General features: G+C 37.3%; 1 protein-coding gene across 3 annotated transcripts in view; it reads right to left on the bottom strand.

Annotated features, from left to right (window-relative positions):
• Positions 1–5666: 5666 nt before the first annotated feature.
• AFTPH (aftiphilin) overlaps positions 5667–18749 on the bottom strand; it is a 62897-nt gene continuing 49814 nt past the window's right edge. The window contains exons 8-10 of one of the 3 annotated variants that reach the window (XM_045549732.1): positions 17483–17566; positions 13450–13573; positions 5667–6788 (exon numbers count right to left, since the gene is read on the bottom strand). In XM_045549732.1, the coding sequence (XP_045405688.1) occupies positions 6644–6788; positions 13450–13573; positions 17483–17566 (353 nt within the window). In that variant the 3' untranslated portion in view covers positions 5667–6643. Of the gene's footprint in view, positions 6789–13449; positions 13574–17482; positions 17567–18749 lie in introns of those variants that run through there. The other 2 variants (XM_045549733.1, XM_045549734.1) reach the window with 2 other exon arrangements.

Below are 18749 nucleotides of genomic sequence, written 5' to 3'. Positions count from 1 at the left end.
GCATTCTGTTGGCATAGTGGAAGATTAGATTGGAAGGATGAAAGGAGCAGGAAGGTCAGTGTGGAGGCAGTTACGATGATTGTGTAAGAGACACTGAAGGCCTGGAGAGCGAGGCAGAGGATATTTAAGAGGTGTTATTGACAGGACTCCAGACCAGTAGGATTAGGTGCGAGGAGGGAGCAGTGAATAAGGAGTGTGTGCAAACAGAGAAGGGCCTGCCAAGGCCAGGGGGCACGGTGGCGTGGGGGATGGGAGGCCAGGGGGCACACGGATTTGTACCAAATAGTGCACGTGCTTAATTTCAGGAGTCTCAGGACATCTAGGTGGGGTTGGCCAGGGGGCCATCAGAAGTGTGGTGTGGAACTCAGGGGAGAAGCAAGGATGAGGTTTGGGATCAAGAACGTTTCTTAGCTGATTCTGCAGAGGAAATGCTGGGTTGAAGACAAGAGAGAGCAGCCCCTTTTCTGAGAAAGACATGGTGCAGATGACACGAGGTCTCCGCATTCACACGCCTTGACCCTTCTGATCTTTCTTGACCCTAGTAACTGACCCTCAGGAAAGAGACGGTCAGATGGGAGAGGGGCGTGAGCTCTGGTCAAAGGACCAGCTGGAGGGGGAGAGAAAAAAGAGCTCAAGTCACACTTCACAAGGTAATTCAGGGTTTAAATAGGGTGGCCATTATTTTGTTTCCTAAACCCTGGTTTTTGAAAACAGAAGCAAAGGAGTAGTTCTTTAAAGAGGTAAATTTAAGGCCAGGCGCGGTGGCTCACGCCTGTAATCCTAGCCCTCTGGGAGGCCGAGGTGGGTGGATCGCTCGAGGTCAGTGGTTCAAGATCAGCCTCAGCAAGAGTGAGACCCCGTCTCTACTAAAAAAATAGAAATTATCTGGCCAACAAAAAAATATATATAGAAAAAATTAGCCAGGCATGGTGGCGCATGCCTGTAGTCCCAGCTACTCGGGAGGCTGAGGCAGTAGGATCGCTTAAGCCCAGGAGTTTGAGGTTGCTGTGAGCTAGGCTGACGCCACGGCACTCACTCTAGCCTGGGCAACAGAGTGAGACTCTGTCTCAAAAAAAAAGAGGCAAATTTAAAATAAAATCATGTAAAGTGATATGGAATAGTATCCTCAGAGATAGTCCAGGCTGAAAAGATAACTGAAATGATGGATAATTGAAACAAAACAGATACCTTGAGGGCATCTTTAATATTCTGGAGGTCAGGCTAACTTTTTGACTTCCTGTGGGGAAGACAGCCATACTCTCCCATCATCAGCCTTTACCTGCCTCCTCAATGACAGGATATTGACCTGGATGAATGATGAGAAAAAATTGTTTACGATGTGCCAGTGATGATGTGGATTCTCCTCATTTAATCTCCCATCCTGAGAAGGTGTAATTTTATCTTCTACTTGCATCACCCTTATGCTTTTTTGGAGAACTAGTGACAGAAATTTTTCTTTTTCTTCTTTCTTCTTTCTCTCTCTCTCTTTTTCTTCTGAGATAGGGTCTCGCAGTGTTGCCCAGGCTGGTCTCGAATGCCTGGGCTCAAGTGATTGTCCTGCCTCGGCGTCCCGGTAGCTGGGATTATAGGCATACTGCTGTGCCCAGTAGTCACAGAAATTTTCAAACTGCATGAGGTTTTGGAGATCGTCTGTAGAAATGCTCAGATGGCCCAGGAGATGCCACAGGCGTAGTATGACTAGATTTGACAAGGCTTCACTTGCTCCTACGATCTGTGGGCAAGATGAAGAAATGTGGGCATCTTCGTGTTGAGAAGCCATATCCAGGGTCTTCCTGGGACCCTGGACAGGGAGTTGCAGAGATTTTTATTGGTCAACATTTATGTCAGTGATTTGGATTACGAAGGATATTTATTAACCTGTGCATGACAAAGCTGAGGAAGTCTCTGTGCTAAATGGTGCAATGAAGATTTGATGAGACAGACAGGCTGAAGCAATGGTCTAAAGTGGACAGAACAAAGTTGGAAAAGGATAAATGCGAAACTCTGCTTTTAGGTTCTAAATACTCAGTGACACCAGTAGATGATAAAAAAAAAAAATGGCAGTTTGGGGGATAGGGGAGGAAGGCTGTTCACACAATGAGCTATGGCAATGCTGTTGCCGTCAACAGTAATGCAATTTTAGGCCACGTTAAAAGAAGTGTCTGAAACAAACATTAGCCCCATGGCAGTGATGAGGTGACATCTGGTCCAGTCTGGGGAGCACATTTTAAGAGGAACTTTGGCAAATGGATGATGTCCAGAGAAAATGCAGTGTGTAAGAAAGGCCTGGAAACCATGTCATCACGGGAGGCTTGGTGGGAGGAGGAACATGATAGTGATCTTCAGATATTCATGGAAAAGAGACAGGAGTTACCCCATGTGCTTGAGAGGGGATAACTTGAAGCAGTAGGAGGTTTTGGGAAACCAGGTTTCCACTCAGAGTTTTAACAGTCTGTGCTGCCAACCAAGCACACGTATGTGCACGTTGTGGGCTGGGGGACACTGCCTTGTAGGGTCTTGAGCCTGCATGGTGTCCCTGCAAATGTTCAGGCACAGGCTGAAGGCCACCTCTTCAGAGCGGAGATGCAGGAGTGTGTGAACAAAAAGGCCAAGAGTCAGGGAAACTGCCCCTGGTTATAGATGTATAAGGTTGTGCAAGCCAATTTCCTTATTTTCAATTTCTTCAGCTGTGAGAATTGAATCATCTTTGGCTGCCAACTTTTGGTAGCAATGGAACCTTATCAAATAAAATCTTCTGCAATTGCCCTTCCTAAATATATAAGTCTAATGTGTTACTATGGGACATCCCTTGCTGCAGGGCTCCTGGGAGTAGTTTAGAAAGCACTGGAACAGCTTATCTTCCAGCCCAAAAAGTCTATGATTCTCTAAGTTTTCTTCTTACCTTAGGTTTTGATACTACAGATCCCAACCCTTCCATTTTGTGGATGAAATACCTGAGACTTAGAAAAGGGATTCATCCAAAATCTTATAGCTGGTTATTGGCAGAGCTGTGGTAACACACAACTCCTAGTCTAATTTGGTGCTGCTCTCTGCCTCTACCCATGATTTGTCTTAGCATTTGTTCCCCCAAGGTCCCAGTAAATCCTACACTGCTCTCTGTAGATTCTTTTCCCTCTTGGAAAAGCACCAGGAAGGCAACAGATCTAGTCTGAGGCACTGCAGCCTGAGACAATGATCCTGGAGTCATTTCTCTATGTATTACTTTATCTCAATGAAATATGTTTCTATGGGCTGAGAAGTGAAAAATAGGTGTGGCCCAGACTTCTGGTTGCTTTACATTATCTGTTCTTTCTCTCTTCCTTACAACTAGAAACCCTTACTTTTAGATGGCCACTCAGAATAAAGGTATTTCCCAGTCTCTTTTGCAGCTAGACAGGATGCTGCAGCTAAGTTCTGGCTAATAGACTGTAATTGGAAATACTGTACATGCCTTTTGGAAAGTGTCCTTAACGGGAGGGAGAATCCCTTCCTCACCTTTCTTACCACAATGGCTGGAATGTAGGCTTGATGGCCATAACCTAACAGCTACCTTGGACACCATGAGGTAGAAAACATGTGTTGAAAACTAGAATGACAAGACAGTTAAGAACGTCTGTCTCTGACCTTATGAAGCCCTCTTACTAGCCCTAGACTGGTTTCTACCAGTGTTTTACAGGAGAGAAATAAACTTCTATTGTTTAAGCCACCATGACCATTTTCATCAACTCTGTCATTGGTTGTAAGACAGCATTATTTAACACATTGCTAAGAAAAAGAAACCACTGCCAATTAAACAGACAACCCATCCAATTGTATGACACATTCCAATTTCAGTGAAGTTAAAATGTGACAAAAGAATGAGTCTTATTACATGAAATGCAGTATTTTGGGTTTTTGTTACTCACAGCCATGCCTAATCCTGATTCAAGAAACATGAAGGAATGAAAAGATGATGAATTCTAAATAAAGAACACAGAAGGAAGAACAAGTTTCTCTATAAAAAAATGACTCATAAAAATAGTAGTGATGTGACTCAACTTAGGAAAGTTTTCTCCTATACTTCCCAGTCTGGCTTGGATTAACTGGGGAGTTATGTATGGCTGCTGGGACTTAGCCACCATGTGGCATGACACTCTGGGGATGAGTGAGCTGGTTTTAAGGTGTAAAGGACACAAAGCTGATTGTTAAACCAGTGTATGATTTGGCCCATTGGGGCTCCTACTCCTTAGTTTCTTCCCCTCCCAACTCTGCAGGGTCTTCCTGGCTAACTGAGAAAGGCGGGTGGGAAGCTGCTGCCAGAGCAGTTGATAACCAAGACCAGCTTGCAGGTGACGGGCTTGCCTTTAGCTGAGATCCCAGGGAGATTCTCAGGGTTCTTCCCATCAGCCACAGCGATAGCTTTCCGGTAATAATTCGAGCATGGTCTGGTGCAAAGCTGACAATATTTGGTCCTCAATACTGGAGCACTGCCTTTAACCTATGACAATACAATATTACTGTACCTGTTGTGATTAAAACATCAAAGACCAATATGACAAACAAAAGGGAAGTCTGGTTTACCTAAAAGTGGTTGTAAGATGAAACATCCATTCTGAGTCATTAAAACAAGGCCACTCCCATGAAGAAGGCCCACTTGATCATTTTAAAATAAAAAATTTCTGCAATATTATTTAAAGTGATCCTTTCTTCTGTGACTGCTGCCTGAATCTGCTGGGCCCCCAGGAGCCTTCCGAGTGCTCACTGATGCTATGCTCTGACTGCCACTTACTGACCAGTCATGTGACAGTGTCTTACATCCAATATTATATCAACCCCCGGAGGTAGGATCATTCCCATTTTTATAGATAATTCAGGCTCAGAAGTTGATTAACTTTCTTATAATAACACAGCTAATAAGCAGGCTCTGAACTTGTGTTGGTACATTTAGTTGTAATGTTCTACAGAAGCAGCCCTTTAAGCAATTACTGAAACATGCAAAGTTCTGCTGAGGAATATTTTGAGTTATCTTCTTCCATTCAAAAGGGTCATTGGGCACTGGGAATTTGTGACTATTTTGAAGGAAAGACTCCTCTGAAAAAGACCAAAAAAGGAAAAAAAAAAAAAAAAAGTTAGGAAAATGGCAGGGCATGGACTGGATAAGCATCTGGTCACTCCAGGCCATATTTCTATTACACTCAGGCAAGCGTTCTAGTAGCCCACCTCTGTCAATGGAGGTGCAAAGGAGTTCCATGAACAGCCCCTAGTAGAGGAGGTAGACTATCGTCAGGCTGCCTGCCTATTCCTTAAGAAGTATGTTGTGATTTTTGTTGAAGCGGTATCTAATAATATGTAAAATTACTTTTTAGAAATTTTCTGCTCACCTTCATCTAATGCTTATATTTCCTTGGAAAGAAAGAAATTCCCTACAAATCCCTATTTAACCTTGCTGATATTCTGATGAAGATATATTATAATGAATCATGGGAATTTCTTTTATGATCTCATGTTCTATATAAAGACAGCTCAGCCACTAAAAGGTACTGATCCAGTTCTTCTGGATCAGATTCTAATTCTTCCTGGTTTCAACAAAATAATAGAAGCCCTACCAAATGATATCCTAATACTGAATAAAACTTCACATCCGAACTCATTACATTTTTCCTTAGATAAAAAGACACCAGGCTAAATTTCTTTTAAATTATTTTATTTTTGTGTAAGCTAAAAGGAAATTTACACACTGAAATCTCAAAAGACCTTAGGCATGCACATTAACCTTGTTAGAGGTTCTTCTACATATCTCTCTTTTTTCCATAGGAATTTCCCCAAACATTTAAAACCCATAGTTTTCACTGTATATACAGCCTAAACCATAGCAATCTATGATTATGTCATTTTACACTGTGCAAAATCCTCAAAAAATAGTGGTACGATAAAACAAAAAAATCAGTAACAAGTAAATTTCATTTGTAAGACATTCATATAATTTGGTCCTTCTCTAAATCAAACTGATTTAAAACAGACACAATCTCTTTAAACCCCTCCAATCAAGTTCTGACAATGATCCATACCCTATAACAAAAGAGCAATCGATGAAGTACCTTGCTAAAGGTCAAACAGCAATATGCCAGATTGAAAAGATTAAAAAAGAGCCCAAAAATGTTAACAAAAGCCAGATCTGAAACAAACCCATCACACACAAAATTTAAAAAATTAAACAAGGATGCTGGAACTTATTTATGATAGCAAAAGTAATTCAACATATGGTATGAAAAACTAAGAGGACATTCAATGCAATCTGAAAAGACTGAAGGGGATTTCACAGACAGTGGAGATTTGAGTTTTTTTCTTTTTTTATTTCAAAAGTTTTGTAAGAAGGACACCACCAGTGTATTTCACAAAGACATAAATGTATACACCCCAGCAACACAAAAAGAATAAATCTTCAAAAATGTTCACCCCCGATTATTTACATTTTTCTAATATAAATTTAGGACTTCAGTATGTAAATAAATATACATTACTATGTATACCTTTCTAGTGCGGCTTACCAACACATCAGCTGAATTTGATTTTTTTTTTTTAATTAGAGCAGGTATGCTTTTGATGGTAGGGAAGGGATGGAGGAAAGGAAAAGCAATTGAAACTGTCCAGTTCATATCAGTCATCAGTCTGCTTTTTCTTGGGAGCTTGTGGAAGGTGTTAACGTGGCTGGGAACATCAACACCTTGGCATGCATGAACGTTAAGTCAGGAAGGCTAGCGATCACCTTGATGGCTTCTTCACTCAAGTGCTCTTCTCTTTTCGGTTTCCTATTGACAAAAAAGAGGAGTGTGTTAATGTGACTTTGATGTGGATCAAATAGGAGAAAAGCCACTCTCGAGGTGGGCAGCAATCTGTGGGGATTTGAGTATTTTTTCCTCTGCTAGTTCTTGAATCTTGTAATACTTCTGTGTAGTATGCTCTCTATGCCAAATGCCAAATCTCTTACGAAGAGCAACACATGGCCTATTTATGTATGTTTATTAAAGCTAGGAGTGTAAAGACAGATATTCACAGGTACACCTGTGTAACTCATGCACTTCCCTAGCCTTAAGGCTAGAAGCATCTACCCAGGCATAATTTTAAAATGTTACCAAGCAGAAATATAATGCCAAAGCCCTAACAACACTCCACCCAACTGGATTTCCCCCCTTCCCCTTGTGAAACTACCAAAATTACCTCAACATAAAACAAAATATGTCTGGGGGGGAGGCTTTGTAAGTCATTTTAACCTCAGGCTTTCTTTATCCCCAACGGGGAATTCCAGGAGAGAAAGTGCAAAAACACCCGTCTTAGCCCCACTGGGATGCAGACAGCAGGTCCAAAAGCAGCAGCTCTAGGGCTGGTTGCTGGTGTTGAGCATGTACATGGGCAGGAAGGAACTCTGGAGAAGGAAATCTCTAAATTCTATGGGTCTTGCAGATGAAATGTATTTTAATACATTGGCTCCCAATATGAGCAGTAAGTAGTTTGGTGCCTACCACAGACAGGAAAAATTCCTGGTGACCCAGGTTTTCTCAGCAGGTGAGCTGTAGAAAATGCCAAATGAGCCTCAAATGTGGCTCAAATTGAGCACAGGACTACAATCCAAACTGAATTTTTTTCCAGGATGTTAAATATATTGAAGGAATAGTTATAGTCATATAGACTATTAATTTTAGACCAAAGATAATTTAAAATTGTTCACTATGAAAAGCCAATTCTCTTTTATAGTAAAGAATAGTTGGTACTCTGTTAGATGTCATACCAAGTTATTTCTTCCACCTTAAATGTTTCCTTTGCCCTTGGGATGAGGAGCAGGAACCTCAGCAGTAAGAAAGGAAGGATAGATGCAGGCTTTTATATTATACCTAGACTTCTCTGTTGTTACCACTTTTGAATCCAAGCTGAAATCAAAAGATTTTATGGAATGAATGAAAAATCCAACAGACTTTTAGAACCAAAGTTCTTCAACAGGGAAACAGCTTTAGACCTATCAGCAGATCAGCCAACACTGAATTCAATTCTAAGATTTATCAGAAGAATGAAATAGAAAGCCAAATTGTTTTCTGATTAAAACCTACATTTTTAATTGCACTTAAATGGTGGCAGAACTACTAGGTGGATGTTTGATGGGAAATTGGATATCTATATCATTCCAAAGTAAAACCAGATAAATGACTTTCCAGTCTTGAAGTGAAAAACTGGAACTGTATAATGGAAAAAGTTGGCCTCTCACCAATGGCCAGTCTTAGCTTCACTAACGGAATCAGCCGGATGTTATGGATCTTCTGATGCGATATTAACATCTATGATATATTTTAGCTAAAATGCTTACCCTGAATTCAGCAAGCCTTTAGATATAATTTCTAGTTTACAGGAAATTAGAGAAATAGAGAACATTGTAGATACTACTTGAAGGAGGCAAACAAATCCATAACGTTTTAGGACATTCTACAGGACAACTAGACTGGTCTTTTTTTAGAAAGTTAGTGTCATTAAACCCAGAAAACAAAAGGTTTGGTGGAGATATGTTAGGTTAAAAGGTACTTAGGAGCCTTAACAGCTACATATAATGTAGTCTTGGACTGAATATTGGTTTGTACAAAGCCAAGAGAAAGGACATTGTTGGAGAAATCTGAATACAGCCTGGGTAGTAGATGAAATGAAAACTTCCTGAAATTGACCGATGGAGATCACTGACTACAAGAGTAGGCTCAATTCAGTATGGACTATAAAATCTCATTTTTGGTTTAAAAAAAAAACCATACATGTATATTTGCATAGGAGAAGATCTAAAAGAATATGCGCTAAGGAATTATAGTGATCTGAATGGTAAGAATGTGATACTTCCATTTAAAATCTTGTATTTTCTAATTCTGTACAATATACCTTACTGCTTCTGCAATGATAAAAGTTTATTTAAAACAATAACAAAATTGCACCTAAATGGACTTCCTCTGCCTTGGAGTGCAGTTTAGGTATGGGAAAAGAGAGCAAGGAAGGAGTTTTTATCCAAAAAACAGTGAAGATTATTCTAGGGTTTTTACCAACTGCCTTATTTCAGAGGCACCTACCTAGGGTCAATATGAAGTTGTATTTTAAAATAAAAATGAGTTTACATAGTTTACAGTTTGTGCATTTATCTGTACTCATTGTGCTTTGATGTGAGCTAGTCTTCTTAGAATATAAAGAAGTAAGCACTTGAGAATTTAAAGTAAAAAGTTATATCATGATCTTTTCTCAAAGACAAAGGCAGTGACCTAATTTTGATCTACATTCTAAGAAAGATTTTCCCTTTTTGTCAATGCAATACAATGGAGAGTCCAGAAATTAACATTTGTTTGTTAATTTTTGTTTTTGACGAGCATGCCAAAACCTTTCAATGGGAGAAAGAATGGTCTTTTCAACAAACAGTGCTGGGACAACTGGATATCTACCTGCAAAAGAATGAGTGTAGACCCCTACCTCATACCATGTAGAAAATTAATTCAAAATGGATCAGAACCTTAATGTGTAAGAGTTTAAACTATCCAACTCTTAGAAGAAAATGTAGGTATAAATCTTTGTGACCCTGAAGGAGGCAATGGTCACCTAAATTACATGTAACAAAAGAAAAAATAGATCTATATAAATAAGATTTCATCAAAATTAAAAGCTTTTGTGCTTCAAAGAATACTATCAAGAAAGTGAAAAGACAACCTGCAGAATAGGAGAAAATACTTGCAAATTATATATTTGATAAAGGTCTAGTATCTAGAATAAAGAAATCTTACAACTCAGCAATAAAAGACAAATTATCCAATTAAAAAATAGGCAAAAGATATGAATAGACATTTCTCCAAAGAAGATATACAAATGGTCACTAAGCACATGAAAAGATGCTCAAGATTATTAGCTATCAGAAAAATTCACTGTCATTTTTTGTATTTCCCTACCCACTGGGATGGCTGTTAACCAAAAAGACAGTAACAAGTGTTGGTAAGAATAGGGAAAAATTGGAATGCTCATACATCATTGATGGGAATGTAAAATGGTGCCATCGCTTTGGAAAAGTTTGGCAGTTCCTCTAAAAGTTAAACATAGAGTTACCATACGACCCAGCAATTCCCCTCCCAAGAGAATTGAGAACATTTATCCACATAAAAACTTGTACACAAATGTTCATAGCAACATTAGTCAAAAGTCAAAATGACCCAAATTATACAATGATTAATGGATAAGCAAAATGTGTTATTTCCACAAAATGAAATATTATGTAGCCAAAAAAAGGAATTAAATACTGGTACATGCTACAACATGGACGAACTTGAAAACATAACACTCAGTGAAAGACGCCAGACACAAAAGGCTGCAGGATTGTAGGATTCCATTCATATGGAATAACCCAAATAGGCAAATCCATGGAGACAGAAAACAGATTAGTGGTTGCCAGGGAAAGGAAGGGATAGGAGGTTGACTACTAATGGGGTATAGGGTTTCTCTCTGTGGTGATAAAAATGTTCTGGAATTAGTGATGATGGTTGTACAATCTTGTAAATATACTAAAAACTAGTGAATTGTACTCCTGAAGGGTAAATTTTATGACACAGGAATCATCTCAATAGAAAGGCCAAAAAAAAAAGTCTATTCCTTTTGGCACTAGTTCTTTGGCCTTTAATAAACTTCAGTTAGAGGTCTGTCGCTACTAACCAGCTGCCCACCCACTGATTTAGATTGGGAAGTTAATTTTTCTTCATATTAGTAAAGGTAAGCAAGAAGATGAAACTATTTTAAAACTAAGAACTTGCATTTCTTTAAAAAACTCAAAGTGAGAAGTCACTTTCACAACCTGTGTCTTGGAAGAGAATCCTGTAAGTTCCCTTACATATTCAAAGGCACTTAGAAAACAGTACTGATTGTTGTTTGTTCCACCTCAAATTTCCTCCATCTTGACCACCGTTTCTTAACCCCTTCTTACCCTACAGTCCATCACAATGCTAGGCTATTTCACTCTATCTTTTGCATATTGTCAATAGCTGAGAACATTTTGCTGAGCTTTACTTTCTGCAGTTTGCTCAAAACAAAAAAATGAAACAAAACCTAAAAACAACCAAAACATTAGAAATGCTTTCTGAAGTTGTACATGGCACCCACTTGTCTCTTTTCTGTACAGTTGAGCATCACTCACTGGGACATTTCACAGTATTTTAAGACTTTAAATACTAATTGTAAGACTCATGGATATTTGCACTTTTTACCATTTTCAAATAACACTCATTTCCCAAAACAAAGTACAAAGTTGGCAACTTGTTCTCCTTTCCATTTATTTTGTTTTAAATATGATGATGGACAGATACAAGAGAGTAACTTAATATAGCTATGACATTGGCTCCAGGATATACATTATAGTTTTAGTTCATTCCCTAATAGTATAGAACAAGGGAAAAAATGAAAATAACTTCTTAAAGCAATAGAGGTTGGAAGAGTTCCCTAGTGCACAGCATGTTTCAAGGATGAGTTAAAAAATTAGGACAGCAGGCAAATTAACAATGTGGTTTAGAGCTCCTCCTAATGGCACAAAGTGAATTCTCATCATTGGGACTTTAAGCCTCTACTACAGTTCTTCGGTTAGGTCAGTGAAACTGTAGGGGAGAAAAGGTGAGGAAACAGTATGGTTGTCCCAGAAAGGATTGTCCTAAAAATAGCAGGGGAAAGCCCAAACAATAAAAGCATCAGTTTTCTTTTTTTTTAAAGTCAAATATGCATTAGCTTTTAGTTAACATATGTAGAAAAAAATAGATGACAAATATGTAGGAGAAGAGTTTCAATTTATTTGGAAAGAAAAAAATAGAAAGCAAGAAAAAATCCACAACAGCTACATTTACAAGTAGGTTCATTTAATAGGCAGCTTTGGTAGTGGCAGGTAGCATACTACAATCGCACAGGGCAATGAGAACAATGGACAGAATCTGTGGACCAATAAGGATGTGCACGCTACAAATCCATTCTAGGGAAAAGTTAACAATTATAAAATGAATAATAGATTTTCATAATTATAAATACTGATAATACCTGTTGAATGATATAAGCACACAAAGTTTAAAAGACAATGTGATTATTCAAGCTAAAGTTTTAAGACAGATAAAAATTCATTAACAGGCCGAGCATGATGGCTCATGCCTATAATCCTAGCACTCTGGGAGGGAGAAGCAGGAGGATTGCTTGAGCCCTGGAGTTGAGACTAGCCTGAGCAAAAGAGAAACCCATCTCTACCACAAACAAAGGAGAAAAAAAAAACAAACAAAAAAACCCAGCTGGGTGTTGCAGGATGCGCCTGTAGTCCCAGCTATCCAGGAAGCTGAGGCAGAAGGATCCCTTAGAGCCCAGGAGTTGGAGGTTGCAGTGAGCTACAGTGGTGCCACTACACTCTCCCCAGGGCAGCAGAGTGAGCCTCTGTCTCAACAAAAACGAACAAGGCAACTGAACACCCCTCTTCACAACCCCCTACCCCTTAAAATAATTTATTTAAAATAAATTATTTATAGGAGAAAAGTATTTTTTAAATGGATATTTTTCTATAGAAGAAGTGATTTTAAAGATCTGAAATTAACATGATTAACATGTTACTTATTGAGGAGAAAGAGCTATAATATTTCTCTCAAAGTGGGTAATAGGTAATATTTCCACTTTAAAATGCTGATGAATCATGGATTTGGGACAGCAGAGTTGGCATGCCAATCAGCCAGTATTTGCTCTTGCACTAGTGACTTCCTGGTTCATAATGATTACCTTTCTGTTAGGAACTAGTGAGTATTATGGTTAACATGTCAAAGCAATGGATTATACCGGTGCTTAATTATGTAAATCTAAATGTTTTCCTGCCCGAGTGGCTTCCTCCTCTCTAGTTCCAACACTGGGAGATAATAACTGCTTTTCTTTAAGCCATTCCTCTGAAAAGGCTCCTAGAAAGCTTGGTAAAGCAAGGCTTCACGTCCCAAATCAGAGGTCCACATCAGCAAAAATTCCCAAAGTAATGCCTATTTCCTACTCAGTTGTAGCCTGGAAGCACAAAGATTAGCCTGGGTAACTCCAGGAGTATGAAACTGGGTTCCCAAAGATGATCTCAGTAATTATGAAAAGAAAGGGGGAGAATTTCTGCAATGGCTTTATGATCACAGATCACAATATTTAATCAGAATTATTCTCTACAAAGTAGGGGGGGAAAAAAAGAAAACCACATCTGTCAGCCCTTTCCAGTCTCTTATGAAATAGCTCTGCTCTGATAAAGTTCATAATTAAACATAATTTGGCACTATTTTCTGGGCTTAGGCATCTACTGGCTTTTATAAATAAATACAAAGTGAATTTTAATACAATATATTGAAATACTGCCAACTTATGTGCTTTTTCCCTTTGGGCTGTTTTAACTTGGAATTCAAAATTACAGTGTAATTAACACTAGCTGTTTACCTGGTAGATGTGCTTGTCTTCTCTACTGTGGACATGAGTCTTGCAAATGCATCAGTCACTTTGAGGCTTGAGGTGGAGATTTCCAGCTTAGAAGTTGTTAACTCATACAACTCTGGATCCACACCTTATAGTATAAAACAATAGTCAGTGATGGCAAGCTACAAAAATGGGCTACCCAATTAGCCACAATCCAAGATGCAAAAGGCAATGTTCTATAAACATCTGAGTCTTTTTTTTTTTTTTAGACTAGTCAAGTGCAGTAGTGAGAAGCGGGGAAAGTAGTAGAACAAGGAGTTCAATCTGTAACTGACTGTGAACAATCAGCTGAGGTAACTCACTAGCTTTGGACCAGCCAACATCTGAGTCTTTTACAAGCACAATATAGCCTTAGAACACTGTAAATATTGCATTTATTTTTTAATTATAAGCTCTACTTCTTAGAGTTTTTATAAAACAGGAAAATACTTTTAAAATTCTACTTTGGAATAAACATATCCTTAATTAATCTACCATTTATGTAGCAGATGCTACCCAAATACTTCTAAAATTTATGTCTGCTATAGAAAACTCCAATTTTGGATTAATTTGTGATATAAAAGTTATCAATGTTTTACAATTAGAATGCACATGATTTACATATAATATCCCTAATTTTTAAACTGATTAACCTCATTTTTTTAACTTTCCCTCTTCCCCCACCTCCCTGACCATTTTTTCTCCATTATTTTCTTCCACAGCAAAAGATGTGGAAGCTAATATAAAGTCTCAAATGTGGTACATGATTTGGTTAGTTTAAACACATTATGACTATCTAAGGACATGAACTATTACTCAAAGCATCAAATTATTACTAATCATAAACATATATCATGTTGTTCTTTCTTCAGGTAAGAGGTGGGGAGGGTAAAATATTTTCAGAAAAAGTAAATAAAAACACTACATTTAGACAAAGTAAAAATTCTTGTCTCCAGGGTTAATTATATTTCTATAGTCCCGCATCTGAATAATCTGGTAGCCAATAGTTCAAATATCTTGTTAGAGTAAGATACTAAGATTTTTAAAAAGTTTCTAATCCTATACTCGCCTTGAGAAAATTACTAGAAAAAAGTTCATGAGCTTTAGGATATAATAGCAAAGGACTATAAGGAAGAATGTCTTATAGCTTCTTTACTTTTTATTTATTTCTTTTAAAAGAAAAGCTCTGCAAAATCAGCAGATAGTTTATATGGAAATGAGTATAATTACATTAACAAGTTTCCTCCTCTCAGGGTATTTCAAGGTTAATAAGAAAAATCAGAAACTGACTTCCATTGCCAATTTTGCATATGTAAACCATAGATCTCAGATGTTTACAGAAATCAAACAAGCAAAAGCGGCTTCCACAGTTACGAAGTCCAACAAGGGAGGAAGGCTATAGAAAATGTATGTTGACTCTCCCAAGTTCTTAATATTTCATTAAGGTACAGTTTTAAAATATACTTAAAAAGGACTTTTCTTTGTAGTTCTATAACAAAAATGTGAGTTACAATTAAAATGTAAAAAATTGTAGATGTTTGTAAAGGGACCAAACAAGCCCAAGGTACTTCCCTCCTCCACTGTTAAAGATTAGATTCCAAGCAACCACAACATTTAAGTTGATGTCTAATGTATAAGGCAGAATAAACAACTGTATTCTGACTGGCAACAGGAAAGTGCTAGTAAAAACTTAGTTGGGTTTATAAAATTCTGGCCACTTGGCTGTCAAACAGTAAAGTGGCAGATTAAAAACAACAACAACAACAAAAAAAAAAATCACATTCCCCTAGCCCCAAACAACTACCACTACACCAAAAAACCCCAAAACTATGGTTAAATTTTTCAAAAACAAGACAACTACTTACTATACACTAATAATTGGAGAGTAATTTTTTTAATGGAAGATTTGTTTTTTTTTTTACAGGACCTTAATGAGGCATAGTTCAGTTACATAATTAAAGCTAGCCAACCAAGTTCTATGCCAACCTCCTAAGTCTCACACACAAAATAATTAAATAACCGCAAGCTAAGACAAAATGACTTTCCCAGAAACAAGTCAGAAAAAGTGCAAGCAAGTGGTGAAATGGAATACTAAGGAAGGTGTTGATACCTGTAGCTTGATGGTAAGTTTTAACAAAACCCAATAGCAATAAAAAGAAGCCAAAGCAAATATATAGTAATCAAATTTATATAGCAGCTAGAGCATATTAATGAAAATATTGAACAAAAATATTTAAAAGGTTCCAAAGTAATGAGAACTGCATTTGATCATGCTGATTTCACTTCCATTACAGCTCTAAGCTTCTGAAACCGCTTGCTCTTCTTGCAGCTGTGTACACTGAGCCTGATTATCAGGTCATTTCTGTACTTCTTTATATAGCCAGGTTATTTGTGCTCCTATGGATGGTTTTTAAATGAGTTTGAAATGTAACCAAAAATTAAATTTAAACCATATTTTTAGGCATCCAAAAGAAAAACAGTGACCTCATTTAAATTATAATACAGTTTATGACAAAACAAAGCTGAGCACAAACTTAAAATGGGAGCTTGATAATTAATTCTCGGGAATACAGTAATAAGGAAAAGTGATATATATGTGTTTGGTTATCTGTCCCCATACCCAATTAAGTATTATAAAATGGCAGACAACTAATTAGCTCACCTAGGTCATTCCATAGAGCAAATGTATTTAGAAGTAGTTTAAGTATTAATAAATAGTAAAATATAATTTTGACATCAAAACCAGACACGGATTGGCCTTTCATAGGCTTGCAAAATCTTGAAAACAATGAAAATGATAACCAGGGGCTTAGATTTGAGCAATCTAGTCATTCTATACCAAATGACCTTGGAACTTCCCTGCAGCAGAATCAGATCTCAAGAAAGGCATCCTGGGTCCCAGGCTCACCCTTAGCTGACTCTGTTAGTCTCCCCCATCCATATCCCACCCCGGCTCCTAAATTGTTGGAAGTGGGTGGCAGGGTTATCTAGTAGAATAGAACAAAACCAGCAAATTCTAAGGAATCAGGCTGGTTGTGAAACTCGCCATTGATGGGGACAGAAAGGGATCCTCACTGTGCATTCTGGGCAATAGCATCTATATAGCACCTCAACAGCTGTCTGGTGACCAATGGGGATGATTACCAGATCACAAGTTGGGATGACAGGGAATCATTAAAATCATATTAAATAAAATGTAAACATAAAAATGCCATTATAATTTTAATCTTTTATTTAGTTAGAAAATGACAAAGCACATTAGTCCTTTGGTCAGTGAACTGAACTTTCGCAGGACTGAACATTAATTTAACAGGCACTCCAGTAACTTTTAATGTCTAGCTTTTAGTATCTCACAGCAATTATTTTCTACCATTAACTTTTGTAACATTTTTTTTCCATGGAAAACTAACAGTATACTTTTTATTTAAGAGCTACATAAAAACAGTAATAGTTCTAAGTGGGACTATATAACTAAGTGCTAGACTCCAACATTTTGGAACCTAATTATACCAACATTTTGGAACCTAATTATATATTTAGCAGCACTAATAAACAACTAATTGAATGCTAGAATTTGTAAAGGTTATATATCATTACAGGCACTATAATGTAAAGTCATCTTTGTGTACTAAAATATTCTTATATCTCTAAACTTTGTTTTCAAATGGCTTTATAGAGTATGCTTTAAAAAATAAGCATATAAAAATCACATTTTCCACTTAGAGGGAAAAAAACCAAACCCTGCCTTTGTCTAAGGGCATTAGGGATATTTTATTCCTAGAAACTACTTTCTGCTTTAAATATTACACTCTGAGAAAACTCTCCTTGAAATATATTTCACATAAGTCATTTTTTGTAGTTAGATACTAGAAAATAACAACAGATAGATGAAAGAAAAATATTAAAAAGACATTATAGAGAATACAATCTATTTGTTTCCTTGTTTATAGGAAAGTCAAGCAATGTGGTCATGCTTTTAGTAAATAAACTAGAATTGTGGTTTTAACACTCTGCTGACCTGGGATTGTGGTGCTGCTGCTAGAGCTACTGTCATCCACGGGCCCAAAGAAATCAAGGTTCAGAAGAGTGGAACCTCCACTAGCTTGAAATTCAGTGACCGTGTTGGTAGGCAGCCACACAGAAGGTAAGCCAAGGGAGGAGGGGTTATGTGTAAAAAGGGGTAAGACACACACTTGAACATGCAGGTTATAATTAGTAATCATTGCACATTTTAAAAATCAACATTAAAACAATGTGTACAGTATTAGTTTTTCATTACTAAGGACATTTCTAAAGTAACAATTTAGTTCAATGTACATTTCCTCATGTACAATGTAAAGAATGTAACACTTAGTAAGGTTTTAGTTAGGAGTTCAGTTTCTTCAATCAAAACTGGAAGCCATACCAGAAAGACCAAAAGGAAAGTGTACCCGTTAAAGGGAAACAATACTTTAATCTCAACCCAACATTAAATCACTGTACATGCCCAAACCAATTCTTCATGTTAGTAATGTTGGTTTCTCATTAATGATTTAAAAAAAAAAATGAAAGATGTCAGTTTGGGGACACGCACCAATATGTTAACTTAGTTTAAAATAAAATAACATAATAAAGAATGTCATAGCTGCCCTACCCTGATGTGCAACCTCAAAGCTGTACTGTTCCCCTTTAACTCTGAAACAGTAATCAGAAATAGTATACATTTTTAAAGAAGTTGTTTGTTAATAAAAAGCACGATGATTTGACTGAAGACACCAGACAACAGCAAAAGGTGCATCCAGGCTTTCCTTCAGCACTATGTTATTCAATTGGATGCTTTCCAGATATCCCAGGACCCCCACTATAAGGAAAAGCTAAGAGTGTTTTAGACAATAGCAATGACAATTGCCATTTAGATGATGACAGATGTTTTAGACAATGGCTCAAACAACTTAACCACGAGGAGTAAGAGCAATTATATCTCAGGATCCACTTAAAACTTGTGGTGTCAACATGAGAAACTAGCATTGTGTATTATTTATTTTAAAGACCCCACATTACTGAAATAAGCTATTCCTGTTTCAGGATTTTCTTTTAAAGCCTTAAGTTAAACCAGTTATTTCTGGAACTGCCTAACAGCATTTGGAGATAAGTTTTAGAAAAGGATCATGAAAGTCATTCATTTTCTGTTTGCATATAAGTGCTCTATAAAATATTATTAAATCTAAAAACTACTAGTCAATAAATATGAATCTATCTGCACATTGTTTTTGGTTAAATAGTTGTGCTTTGTGCTTCGAAGCAGC

Source organism: Lemur catta, chromosome 4 (genome assembly GCF_020740605.2).
Source record: "Lemur catta isolate mLemCat1 chromosome 4, mLemCat1.pri, whole genome shotgun sequence".
Taxonomy (NCBI): Eukaryota; Metazoa; Chordata; class Mammalia; order Primates; family Lemuridae; genus Lemur; species Lemur catta.
Note: the sequence above shows the minus strand (reverse complement) of the source record. Positions and strands in the feature narration are given on the sequence as shown.